The sequence below is a fragment of the Urocitellus parryii genome, chromosome 11, assembly GCF_045843805.1.
Source record: "Urocitellus parryii isolate mUroPar1 chromosome 11, mUroPar1.hap1, whole genome shotgun sequence".
Lineage (NCBI taxonomy): Eukaryota > Metazoa > Chordata > Mammalia > Rodentia > Sciuridae > Urocitellus > Urocitellus parryii.
In genome coordinates, this window is record NC_135541.1 from 56,699,100 (window position 1) to 56,713,593 (window position 14,494).

At 32.2% G+C, this 14,494-nt stretch overlaps 1 protein-coding gene across 1 annotated transcript; it reads right to left on the minus strand.

Annotated features, from left to right (window-relative positions):
• Positions 1–1,063: 1,063 nt before the first annotated feature.
• Positions 1,064–12,489, minus strand: Asb17 (ankyrin repeat and SOCS box containing 17). The gene is made up of 3 exons (XM_026410200.2): positions 12,092–12,489; positions 3,493–3,772; positions 1,064–1,270 (listed from the first exon to the last, which is right to left on the minus strand). The coding sequence occupies exons 1-3, from the start codon at positions 12,487–12,489 to the stop codon at positions 1,064–1,066; spliced, it is 885 nt and encodes a 294-aa protein (XP_026265985.1).
• Positions 12,490–14,494: the final 2,005 nt, after the last annotated feature.

The following is a 14,494-nucleotide window of genomic DNA, read 5'->3' on the forward strand; positions in this document are numbered from 1 at the left end:
CTGTGTATTGAACAACACTTTGTTGGAAATTTAAAGTTATTCTGGTAATTATTTATCCAGCAGTAATGTTTTATTTCTCTTTTTTTTAATTATTTTTTAGCTTCTTTTAGCCTACTCTCTGACAGCACATTTCTAAATCTGTCCCTTCAAGCAAAAGCTTTTAGAATATGCCTTACTGTTAGAAAGCCACAAAGGAAATCTAATTCAATAAATATTTACTAAAGACCAGTCCACACATTAGATGTTGGAAATACAAAAGATATGACATCTAACTTTGAGAACCTCAGAAGTAGTAAAGAGAAAAAACACATTCATTTGGATATATGTGGTAAGTACAATAATGTAATATATTACAGTAATATAATATTGTTACAAAGAATATTATCTCTGTGGCTCAAAGGGAGTTTAAAGAATAAAATATGTCTAACATTCAGGAAGGAACAGGCATTTTATTTATTTTATTTTAACAGCAATATGTAGAACCAAGGGCATGAACCAATAAGCATTTTATAAGTGTTTTTGTTGTTGAGCAGTGGAAAAGGGGTGGTGGTGATGATAGTGGTGGGTGTACACCATGATTATATTTACATTTTAATAATATAACATGGTTGGTAGTATAAATGATTTTAAGATGAGATTGAAACAAGAGTCAGAGATCAGTTTAAGAGAATATTTCAGTAGAATTTATGAGGGTTAAAAGTAGAAACAATGTTTGTGTGAGGTAAAGATATTGGAGAGGATAGAATGACTGGTGAGGGATAAAAGACATTTACTTCAAAGAAAAAAGAAATTTAGTGACTGAACCAAATTTAGTGACTGATCTGATTTTTTAGTTAGAAGTTGTTATGTGTTGAATTTTGTCCCCCCCAAAAAAATATATGTTGATGTTCTAACCCTCAGAACCTCAACATGTGACCATATTTGGACATAGAATAACTGCAAAGGTAAATAAAGTCCTTGTATATAATGAACCTCAAAAAAACTTTCATGAAGTTAATAATTTATTAACTTCAAAGCAGCACAATGGTGAGCATCTTTAAAGGACTTAGGATAAAGATGCATATTAGCTTTCTAAATTCAGGTAGCCCTGTAGACGAACAGGAATTACGAGTGAAAATATTCCATTTGGGAGCATATTGTTGGTTAGTAGTTGAGTCCTGATGGTTATTCTGCAAAGATGTAATAGTTCACATGGATCTTTGTATCTTGTTGAAGGAATGTATTCCAACCAATTTGAAATAACTGGATGTCTTCCTAAGCTCAGTTGTGTCTGAAATAAGGAAAAAGTTTTTGTCATGTTAATCATTGGATTAGTCCAAGTTTTTAGCAGTTTTATTTTTTTTACTCAAATTCAGAAAAAAATGTTAAATTTATTTAACTCTTGTAGCCTTTTCAAACATATTTTCACCCAAGGCAGGTATTTTTTTCCCATTTTATACTAACAATGATAAAGTATAAATAGTGTTTGTAAGAATACATACCAAATTGTTTACCACTATGGCTATGTAAATTTTTAATTTTATATGATCATACTTATATTTTATTAGTTTATTGTTAATGTGGCCATATATTAGTGGGTGTAAAGATTTTCAGTGCTTAGGATCTATTTCAGAGATTGATTCTATGGGTCTAAAGCTGGACACAGACAATGTAAATCCTAGAAGTTGTTCCCTGGTGGTTCCAGCCACTGTAGAGTAAAAGTTAACACATAGAAGCTTACTAGAGGCTTCTCCAAATTAAAAAAAAAATTAAGTTTTTTTGAAGGTATCTCTTTAAAAATATAATTCTAGAGGTCAAAATGTTAATATATTGACTTGGTATTCCTGTATTACAAATGTATTTCCTAGTAAAATCTATACTCTTCAGGCTCCATGACACTTTCAATTATTTAACTATATTAGATATGTACACATTCATTATTTATTCAATCATTAGTTACTTAAAGAATATCTAATATATCCTCAGCATTGTGATAGGCATTTGGGATAATTGCTAGGGAATATAAATGAGACACAGTTTTTGTCTAAGACCCATGGTGTAGACATAGAGATATCTAAACATTTACTTACAATAAAATATATGTGCTATGATGGGGAACCTACTTGGAAGTGTTCTTTTTCAAGCAATTTAATCCTTTATCTTCTTACACAGTGCTATTTTAACTTATTCAACTGCAATTGATTGGAAATTCTTTGCCACTCAGATGGGTAATTTTGGTCAACTCACTCTATCCTAGTATTTTCTTCCTGTAGTGATACCTCAGTAATAGCATTCATGGAATTGGTTGAAAATTGATACGTTCTGGAATAATTGTGCAGAACTAACACTGAACAAGGACAAGCAAGTTGCTGAAAACGAAATCCCCAGCACCACACACACAAAAAAAAAAGTGGGTTGCCAAAATAATTTGACCTACTTGTTTTCCTTACAATTGGCGAAGGCATTGCTATTTACTGTTGAGTCACTAAGAAAAAAAAATACAGCAGAGTTATATCTCTATTAGTTTATTTCTGGAGTGGGAGAATTGTTCATTCTTTTATTTAAAGAGTGGGAGAACTGTTCATTCCTTAGTAATTTGACTGGTTTAAGTTTATAGGAATAACTTTAAAAAGGCATTTCTTTCTACTAGTGGGCATGGTACAATTTGATTCTAGAACTTGCTGTTTATTTTGAAGGGTGAAAATTTTCTATATAGATGGTCATTTTTTTTTCTCTAAACCTGGTTTATTTTGAAAACCTTAGAAGAAGATCTTTACCACTTCTGAGATATATATTATTAGAACAAATATTTTAAGCCTTTATGTCTTTATAATGATTAGAAGTGTTTGGAATTTTGAATGGAAAAAAATATATTTCTTAGTATGTGATTTTATTTGTAAAGAGAAATGCAACTTTCATTTTTAAATATCTTATTGGAAAAGAGGTCTGCAAAATGTTTCATCTACTTTGCTTTTTGTTTGTTTGTTTGTTTTGACACAGAGATTGAACCAAGGGGTGCTTAACAACTGAGCTACATCCCAGAACTTTTATTTTTTATTTTGAGATAGGGTCTCGCTAAGGTGCTTAGGGCCTCATTAAGTTGCTGAGAACTGGCTTTGAACTTGCAAACCTCCTGCCTCAGCCTTCTGAGCCTGGGACTATAGGTATGTGCCGCTATGCCTGCTCTATTTTGCTTTTAAGAGACAGAAATCTTAATAAACACAGCTGCTTATGTTAATAGTATTTAATAATATACAACTATATAGTAACACTAAATAAACTGTAAATTTAACTTTTAAAATTCTTCCATATTGAGGAAATCAAAATTATAAAGTAAAGGACTAATTTGTAGCTAATTTGGATTTTGCCTCTAATTTTTAATTAATAAGCATATGATTAATTTGTCACAGGATATAATCTGTAGGTTAAAATCAACTTTTTAATTTTACCACCACAGTTTTATCTTAAAATTCATCATCAGTAGAAAAACCCAGAGAACAATATTTTACTTACCTCTATTTCCCTGATTGAAATGGTGGGAAGCACTCTGGAACATAACACTAAACATGTTTTGGCATCTTCCTCAATGTCAATCAATTCATGATCAACCATTATTCTCACTCTTGAAGGGTACAGCAATATTGTTAAGACAATGTTGAGAGGGTTTTTTTCTCTTTCTAGGATTCCATATTGCAGGAGTATTTTTAAGATGTTAGACTGTCTTGTCTGAGCTACATAGAGTAGAGGTGTGATGCCACTTAGTGGGCTTGGACAGTATACTGGTGTGAAAGTTCTGTGAGTCAAACAAACAAAAACTTTATTGAATACAGAATTAAGAAACGTGACCGAACCCTTTGAATAGTAATAGAAAAATAATAGCATTATTTTAAATATTGTCTTAACTTTTAAAGTCTACCTTTATATATAAAGTATAATTTACATTTACATTAGTATGCCTTATGAAGAGTTTTTCATTGTGTAAGTCTAGACCAAACTGAAGGATAAAAGAAAACTCCTACCAAACATCTGAAGTTCCCTTTACACTTGAAGAAAGGTAAGCAAAAAAGATTTATAGTGTGTGGAAAGCGGTTACTTGTAGTCACAGCCATTCTGTGTTTCTCATTTGAGAAAGCCATAGTGATTAGAAACATAGTATAAAACTCGCGAAGCTGTGGAAAAAATCTAAAAAGGAAAATTATTTTTCACAATTTTACTTTTGTTAACAGAATTATGGAACCATTTGGTATCTTTTTGTTTGATTTTGTTCTTGATCATGTGTCACATATGAGCTTAAATTGAGATTGGAGATTAGGTGAAAAAGGAGTAAGTATAGCTATCTTAATTCTATTTTTTCATTTTCATAAAATTAGAATGAGCTTAAAAATGTAAATTAGGATGAGAGCTATATCAGGTTCCTTAGGGCAGAATTTTATTTTTCTTCAGAAGTAAAGTTTTGATTCCTCTAAAATCTTTTTTTCTGGAGTGCTGCATGATGGCTACACTTGAAAAATTTTCCTCTCTTCTGACAGAATGGAACTTTTTTCCTAATGTTATGCAGTGTTTGTAATTGTTTCATTTAATAGACTTTGGTGCTTACTATTGAGTTGGTTGGTGTAAATGTAGAGTAAACATGGCGGTGGTGTTTTTGATCACATGGAAATCTATATTAACAGGTCAAATTTGGCCAAGTAACATGGCTTTTAAGAACACAGAAAAGGAAATTTGTTTAATGAGCCTTTCCTTTGGGATTATCTTGGCTGACCTTATAAAATACTAATATACACTGCACAATAGCATACCAAGTATAAATATTGGTATGAGACAACTAGGCAGAGCAAGGAAAGGAAGCTTTAAGATTGTATATATTTAATTAAGATGGAAGGCAGCATGATATAGCAGTATACACTGGAGTTTCTCCTAACTGTGTGATCTTGGGTAAATCATTCTCTTTGTCTCAATTTCTTCATGCATTTATGTACTAATTTGCTTATTCTTTTGTTAACTGATTTGTTTAACACTAGTTTGGGCAGAATGTACTGAGAAGTAGCTATATAGAGATGAAAAATGCAGTCCTTATTTTGGTCTAATAAAGAACAGACAAATAATTCAACACAGTAAATATAAGGTAATAATTGCTGCAGTAGAAGTAAGCTTGAGGTAATGTAGAAGCACTGAGAAGTGGCACTTGACTTTATTTAGAACAGTCACTTCCTGTAGGTTATCCAGGAACTTAGACTGGCTTTGGGGATTGTTATACAAGACTAGCTACATAAAATAAATGTTTTGTTTTAGATATATTGTTTTCAAATTATTTTTATCTAAAGAATTCAACAAAACTCAGAAAAAGGAGTATCTCTGGTTGAAGTGGATTTGAAGGTGCTAGAGCCCTCACCACTATTAGAAAATCATTAAACTAACTAGCTTATCTCCAAAGCTTCACTGAGCTCTGAAATGTCAGAATTTTGTAATTGAAAAAAAAAATAGTATATTGCAGTGCAAAGTAGCATTTTAGAAGTCAAAAGGTGAATCTTAACTTTACCACTAGCACAGTGTGTGTGTGTGTGTGTGTGTGTGTGTGTATTTATCCTCATTCTCTACTGAAATATCTTGAGGTGAATATTTTCATGGACATATCATCTTTTTCACAGATACTTTTAATATGTAACCAAAATTGAACTCTTAAACTACTTCTTTTGTGTTATCGATCATTGGTATTCTGTTTTCCAAACTACCATTGTATTTAGCTCTTTCACATTTCTTTGCTTTGTATATGTTCTCTTATTTTTTCAGTGCTAAGTCTAGCTCATTTTAGAAGACCCTGTCCAAAAAATTCTTTCATGATGTCTTCTTTGAATACCCTGAACTTTATCTTATTCTTGACATTTTGAGCATACCTCTCTTAAGTTCTTATTATTTTGGAAAACTTACTTAAATGCCTTTAAGCTTTCATTTTTATCATCTTACAAAATAAATGGCTGAGCAAAATTATCTATAAAAAATTGAAGCTCCAAAAAGACAGAAATTTTGTGGTTTTTATCCACTATTGTATCTCTAAGTGCCTAAAATAATGCTGGGCATATATAATATAGGCACTCAAATATTTTTAATTGGAATTTGTCTTTAATATTCACAAGATTTTTGATGATATACAATCATTTAAACTTACCAAAGCCAATAAAATTTATTCATCTTGCTACTTCTTAAGAAAGCTAAGTTGCCTTAACTTTATAGTATTTTAATTCAGGAGACTTGAGGAACAAAATAAACCTTAAGTGGTCATTTTTAAGATTTGAGATACTAGTGGATTTAAATAAATTAAAATTGTGATTACCTTTAGAAATATTAAATGAATATTGCAAAATGTTGAAAACAAAACTAAAACTCAAATAAGTTTAAAATTAAATTAAAAAGTCTAATCAGTATCCAAATGATATATGATTAATCATCATATTTAAAGAGAATGGTACTATAAACCAAAAGTTGCTTAATCTGTAGTGACAGTTAATTATAACAGTATTTATATGGATAAAGTAAGGCAAGCAAAGCAAAATTCAGTTTTAAAATGTAAGGTTAATGAACTGAACCCTCTGTATCTGAAAACCTGTCATATGTGCTTATGAACTGGAGCATAATATTTCCATATAGACATGCAAAGGATGATTCTGTTTTGTAGCTATAATTATTTCTAAATTTTTCTAATCATTCTCCTTTGGGTTCTAGCTGACAAAACTTAGTAGATGCTTCTCCATATAATTTTATCTCTGTGGTATTTAACACAGAGGTTCTTGAAGCCATGTTTCCCTTTTCTTCAGACTATTGTCTCACTGTTCCCCATCTACCTCTTTGGCTATTCCTTCTCAACTCCCCTGCAGAGTCTCCTTTTCTTCTGCCTCATCATCTAAATAATATATGGCCTTTTGAGCAATTTTAATTTGATTCAGGAAATTTCATACATGACCACAATTTCAACTACTGTCTACTCATTTATTTCAACAAATATTTAATGTATACTACGTGCTAGGCATTGCTTTAGGTGCTTTGGATACATCAGTGAATAAAATAAAAACTCTGTTGTCTTGCTTATGTTACAGTAAACCATTACTGACAATACAGGATGTATACAGCAAACAAATTTTATATGTTAGGAGGTGATAAATTCTGTGGAAAATAGAAAAAGTAGCACAGAATAAGAAGTATGATATACTGGGAAGTGTATAGAGGGCATTTTCCATTTTTACATTAGATGCTAGAAGAGGTCCTTACTAAAAGATGACATCTGGACAAAGACTAGAAAGGGATAAGGTGCCCTTTAGATATTTAAGGGCCCTAAGGCAGGAGAGTGTAAGTGGAGTGATAAAGGAAGAAGGGAGCCAAGTGTGGTTGAAAGGTTGAAAAGGGCAAAGGAGGGTAGGATATGAGATTAGAGGAAATGGGATACCACACTGAAATGAACCTTACAGATTATTATAAGAACTTCACCTTTTACTCTAAATGGAATGGATAAGCCATTGGAGAGTTTGGTTAGAAGTGTAGCATGACTGGCACTTTGTTGAGAACTTGCTATAGGACAAAAGGAATAAAACAACTTAGCTTGGAACAGGGTGACAACAGTGGAGGTGGCTCTATTCCATAAATTGAAAACAGAAGCAGCAAATTTCCTAACAGAGTAGATGTGGGATTTAATAGAAAGACATCAGGGATGGCACTATAGATCTAGCCATGTACTGTACATCTCTACCTGGATATATCCCTTAGGCAATGCAAACTCCTACACCTAAAACTGAATTTTCAGATTCCTTGTAATGTCTAGAGAGGCTTGTGGTCATGTGTGGTAAGTTAAATGATGACAAAAGGAACTTTGCACATGTGATTAGGAAAAGGATCTTGAGATGGAAATTATCCAGGTAATTGCAAGGGTCCTTACAAGAAGTTTTGGAGAATGATTGCAGCAGAGTCAATGATGACCCTACCATGCTGCTGAAGTCATGCTGGCTTTGAAGATGGAGGAAGAGGCTGTGAGCCAAGAAATGTAGGTGGGCTTTTGAAGATGATAAAGGTAAGAGAACTGATCTGCTTTAGAGCCTCCAGAAGTAGCCAGACCTGCTGAAATTTTCATTTTAGTTCCATAAGACTCGTTTTGGACTTCTGCCTCCCAGAACTATAAATTCATGTTGTTTTCAGCCATTAAGTTTGTGCCTTTAAAAAACCCCAAAAACAGCAGCAACAGGAAATTAATGCAACCATCAACAAGTCTGAACTTTTAGAAATCAAAGACTAACTTTTCCCTGATTCTTCACTTCTAATAATATACTATTCTGTTTTAAAATCTCTCTTTTTCTCTGTCTGCTACTGCTTCAGTTTATTATTATGACTTAACTGGACAGTTGTGATACAGAAGTGTGGTAAAGGTTGGGGAGGAAGGTGGTAGAGCAGAATTATTTCCCCCTCTTTTCATTCTATAATTTTGACCTTCATTGCCTGGGTATCCCAATGATATCATTTAAATCCCTCTATATGGCCTATAAAGCCCTTGAAGCTTTCATTCAAGGCTTAGTCTTTAGCCACTTTTGATTCTCATCTCACTTTCTAGCTATTACTGAACCGCCTGAAGTCATTGGAGACAACATACTGAGTGTTTCCCTTAGTTTTAGTTGCCTTCCCTCTGCCTACTTTACATTTTTTTTCCAAGGAGGAAAAAGGGAAATTTTTTGTCTTTTAAAAATCAATTGAATGCACCCCTTTTTCTAGAGACTTTCTCTGATACATACTCTTTCCCAGTGGTATTAAAAATTTCCTTCTCTGCTTTATCTGTAGAAGCTTGTATTTTGGCACTTAGAGTGTAATTATATTTTTTTTCCATTTATGCCTCACTATTATGTAAGCTTTCCAAAACCAGAAAATGACTACCTTTGTCTTTATATCTCCAACAAGTTGCATGTACTTGACACTTATAAAATGCTTAATAAATGATTATTGTTACTTTAAATGAATGACATCGTTTCCCTTTAGCCACTTATAATCTGTTGCACTGTGGCATTAGAATGTTTGTTGCTGGTTTGTTGTAAAAATGAACAACCCTTTTTTCCCCATTAATTCTATCTCCTCTACCCCAGGGACTTTGTAAATGTGGTATAGAAGATTTTGAATATGGGTAATAATGAGCTGTTCATTATTATAATAGGGATATTATCAAATTAGCGTGTACACAATAGAGAGTGACCAAAGAATGATTCTGCTGTAAAAATAAACAGATAGTAGGAAATTAAAATAATTGTTTTGAGGATATAATAGCTGTGTTCAAATATTTGAGAGGTTTCCATGTAGAAGGAAGAGTATGTTGACTGTTTTTTAAAGCTAGAAAGGCATATTAGAGAAAGGGAAGCAGATTTCAGCACACTGTGAGAAAGAAGAATCAAATAAATCTGTATTAAAATTCACTTTTTCATGCAACAAAATCTTGGCTGAGCACTTGCTCAATATGTGGCATAGTTCTAGGCACTGAGGATTCAGTGATGCAGTAGTCAAAGTTCTCGTAGAGCTTACTTTTATTAAGGGTAGAATGAGAGCAAACAAATCAATGAAAGAAACACAGACAGCAAATACACAGTGATTGGTGCTGTGCAGAGAATGAAAATAAAATGCTCTAATAATGATTAACTTCTTTAGGTGATTAAGGAAATTCTCTCTGTGGAAATATTATTTATTTATACTGAGATCCAACTGTTAAGAAGAAGTTAGTTATGGGAATGTCTGAGTGAAGAGATTTTTCAGGTGAAGGGAGCAGTTATAAGGCCTCAAGGGCAGGAATGAACTTTAAGATGTTCAAGAAGGGGTTCAATGATAGTGATCAAATATAGAGAATAACATGAGACTAGATTTGGAGGAAATATTGAGGGCCATTCATGTAGGATTTTATAAAAAGGGGTATTGTTTGATACCATTTGTAGTGGGAAAACTTTGGAGGATTTTGAATATGGGTGATAATGAGCTAATTTACGTTTTAAAAAGGTCACTCAAATGTCGAAGTCTAAGAGTCTATTGCCATTATCTAGGCAGGAGAAGAGGGTAGCTTCACTTAGGTTAGAAAGAAGGAAATGAAAATAAATGGAACTGATTGGCTATGTTTTACAGATATAGGCAAAAGGACTTGCTCATTTGTTGTTAAAGGAAAGAAAATAATCAAGAATAAATCCCAGATTTCTGCCTTGAGCAATAGGGTAGAACAACAGGAGCTGTGAATCATGTGGGGGAACTCACAGAGAGGAACAGATAAGGAAAAGGACAAGTTAGATCAATATTCTGTTTTGTTTTTACTGAGTTTGACATACCAAGTGGCAAAGTTAAGTAGATAGTAGAGGGAGGGAGTCTGGAGCTGAAAAGAGGGATCAGAGCTAGAGATAAAGCTTTTGGAGACTTTGGTATATACATAATATTTAAAATTATGGGAATGGGTAAAGCTTTGTGGGAAACTGTATAGCTGGGAGACAAAAGGATTCCAGGCAAGGAACTGATATATCCCTGGAAATAGTTAACTCTCTATTATTAGAGTTGTTCAGAGACCAAGGAGCATTGGCCAGGGTTGCTATGCAAGAGGCTGCTGCCTACAGTTAGAGTTTACCAAAAAATTCTCATTCTTCATTCATATCTAAAATTATAAGATTCTGAAAAATTCAAGTGATGCTGTGGTAAATGGAATTGACCTGTAATGAGTTTTTATCTTATATATGATTCTAAGTCAAAATTTATTAATTTCAAAACTGTATTTTAAAGTAATTGATAATGGGGACTGGGATGTAAATAGCTTAGTTGTAGAGCACTAGCTTAGCATTTTACAAGGCCCTGGGTTTGATCCTCAGCACTAAAAAGAAAAGAAAATGTTGTTCATGGCCCTCTATAGTGTTCTACTGTGTGTTTCTATTTTTTTCATTTTTTTCTTTCCAATTTTCTTCTCTCCCTTCTGTATATTTATTTCTTTTTCTTTATTCACTTCTGTTTTACTCCATTTTTCTTTCCCATGGGCCTGCTAAGGGTACACATAGGCATTACTTAGTAAATTTTGTGACACACAGCTTTAGAAGTGCTGCTGTCTCCTGTAGTAACAAATATACTGGTTACTTAAGAAAACAAAAAGTGCTATTTGAGGTTTTTAAATTGATACTCCCAAACTATAGCTATCAGTCCATGTACTTGGGTAATCATTAAGAAACACAGTCCAGGAGTTTTTCAATAGCACAGTGATACACAGTCCAAAAAAAAAAAAAAAATCTCTGCTTCAGGTAGAACCTAAATTGAATTAGTCTTTAATTGATCTGTTTTTTCTTTGTACACCTGTTCCTGTCTTTGTGCCTAGCACAATGTTGCATATATATAGTACAATGATCAATACTTCATTGAATAAATGAATAAATGCACATCTATTAAGACTAATACCTAAAAGCAAAGAATAGGTTGGAGTTAATACAAATTAGATAACTTCAAAAACTATGCTACAGACTCTACAAGGAGGTCACTTTTATTTTATGAGATCCTCAGGTAGTCATTAGGTAAATTGACAAGTTCAGACTATGTAAAAATTTGGCCCTATAACAGATTGCGGTTGGAACTTGATTTTCTTTGTGCTCATGTGTGGAAAATTTGCAGTCAAGTTTATCAACATTTAGCATACAAATAGGGAACTATGATGTTTAATAAATAATACTAAATGAATATGTTTGTATATTCTGTATTGTACTTTGAAAGTCAACTAATACACAAATTATATACTATTTGATATTCTCAAAAAGATCAGAGTATCACACAAAACAATGTTTTGTCTTGTTAGAGAAACCTATAGTCTGTAACATTGCATTACATTGATCCCTAATATGTAAACTAGATAAAGCAGAACCACTAATATTTTATTAGTACATAACTATATTTCAAGTAGGTAAAAGTTTATCAACTACATAAGAAATAAAGGAGTGAACAATGAGCAGTTGAGTCAGGATTTATGACTCAGGTGTGAATAAATGCACATCTGTATATAGAAACTATACTTATTAATTGAAGAGAAAAGAATAATTATAATCTCCTAAAGGTAAAAATTTCAATGGTAAAAACATAAGATTATTACCTCCATATCAGTGCCAGGTTACAACTTCGGTCTTGAACATAGTCTTTTGTCTTCTTAAGAAGCAATTCCACAAAATCAGGATTACCTTTTCTGGCAAAAACCCAGTACAGAATTGTATTCACACATATTTCAGTAAATTCAAGGTTAAAATTTAGTTCAAAACGGTATCCTGATTTTTCCACAAATGCAATATAATCTGTGAGTAGTATGTCAAACCCATCCAAGTCGACATACCTCAGAATTTTTGCCAGTGTTCTGTAAATCCTAGGTTCATAACAGTGATATCCCCATTGACCCAAAAACTGCAAAGAGGGTCTCTTAACAATTTTGTCAATAAGATTGCAGAATATATTGCTTCTTGGAAAAGAAGTCTTACGACATAATTTAGATTTACTCATTGCTTCTTAAGGCAGCAGTATAGAAATAAAATCACAGGTAGTCATACTGTAATCCTTTAGTTACATATTTTGATAATGTGATAGGCTTTACTCCACAAACAGTGTCCTTTATACTGTAACCAGGGTAAAAATGTCAAATGAAATGTTACCATAAAGTACTGATGACATCACAATAGATGCAGATCTGTCATCAGCATAGGTAAGAAATTTGGGACTCTCTATGTAACTGATGGCATTTGAGAGACATGGACAGAAATGGCATGGGGGAAGGAGCTAAGATACAATATTTTCAACTTCCCCAAAACTCACCACAAGCTACTTTGTATGTTTCCCAAGTGCTGAAAGCAAGGTTTATATATTACATTAAACAATATTAATCAAACTCATTATTCTTTTTAGACTAACATGTAAACAAATAGAAAATAGAGTAAAAGCACATTCTTACATTATACTAAATAATATTAATAAACAGATTATTTTTAAGCTTATCATGTAAACAATAGACAATCAAGTACTATTGTCTTCATGTTCTGCATGAATACCATTTATTCTCACTTAATCCTCATAGGTTATTTTCCCTATTTTAGAGTTGAGACTGATTTGTTAGCTAAAGTAACTTGCTAACTTGTGTATATTCATTCCCAGAGAGACAAGAATGGAGTAAAATATTAAATAAAATTCAAAAATTTGTCTTGGATTTTATATTTTATAGAGATTATTCTTCTATAAACAAGGAGAATATATATACAATTTGTATATTAAAAGTTCTTCAATCTTGGTATGGCATCCTTGTCCCAATTTTTATAAAAAGGAAATATGTTATGGTTGTTTTATTATTGTTTAGAAGCTTATGTTTCAGCCACCTTTCTATGCCATTCACAGAGTTGTCAGTAATAAATGTGACAACCTTGGTTTTATGTATTCCATACATATATGTATTAGCATTTTTAAAAGGCACTTATGTGTTCTCTTTTTCCTTTTCCCACATTTTTACTTAAATCACACAATTGATGTCTTTTCAGTAAGAGGAAATGATAACTTTGGATTTACTATAATATAGTTCTACCAATATTACATTTAATTTTGTAAATTCTGAAGTCTTTTTCTCACCATGACAACCTAATAACAATTGTCATCTTTCTGAAAACCAAGGGTTTAGTTGTTTTTCTCTATTCTTTCTTTCTTCATTTTCTCAAAAATACATTTCTAAATTGAACTATTTTTATTGATTTCTTAGTAATATGCATAAAAGTTGTAAAAATTGCAACATTATAAAGCCAATGAAAATCTCTTGAGATATTTATGTTAGCAATTATGTATAGCCTTCTAAATACTTTTATGCTAATGTATGTGTATACAAAATAATATGTAGGTGTATTATTCTATATTTTGTTAATTTCATACAAATTGGATAAAATTACCATAGTTCTATGAGCTGCTTTTAATTTATATACCAATATATTATGGGCACTTTGTATGACTATGTGTAATAAAAGATAACTTTTATATATGAAGCACTGTTTATTGTACTTTAGATATTAACTCCTTTAATATTTAAAATAACTATACAGGTAAGGAAGCTGAGCTATAGTGCTTTTTGAGCAAGAATGTCTTGTCCAAGATGATGTTTAATAATTTGTAAAGCTAGGGTTTGAATGCAGGCAGGATGGGGCTAGAATCTTCACCTCTACCCTAGTGCTTCTCCAAAAAGAGAAAACTACATTTTCATTTTTATGTATAGTTTATGAATATAGGTCATGAAACAAGAGCTCTATGATTATATATAAATAAAACTGAGATAAACATATGATAGATTAATCTTGGTTTTGGAAAAAAGTGTTTGAGAATATATATTAAAGTAATAGAAAGGGCTGGGGATGTGGCTCAAGCGGTAGCGCGCTCGCCTAGCATGCGTGCGGCCCGGGTTCGATCCTCAGCACCACATACAAACAAAGATGTTGTGTCCGCCGAAAACTAAAAAATAAATATTAAAAAAAAGAAATAT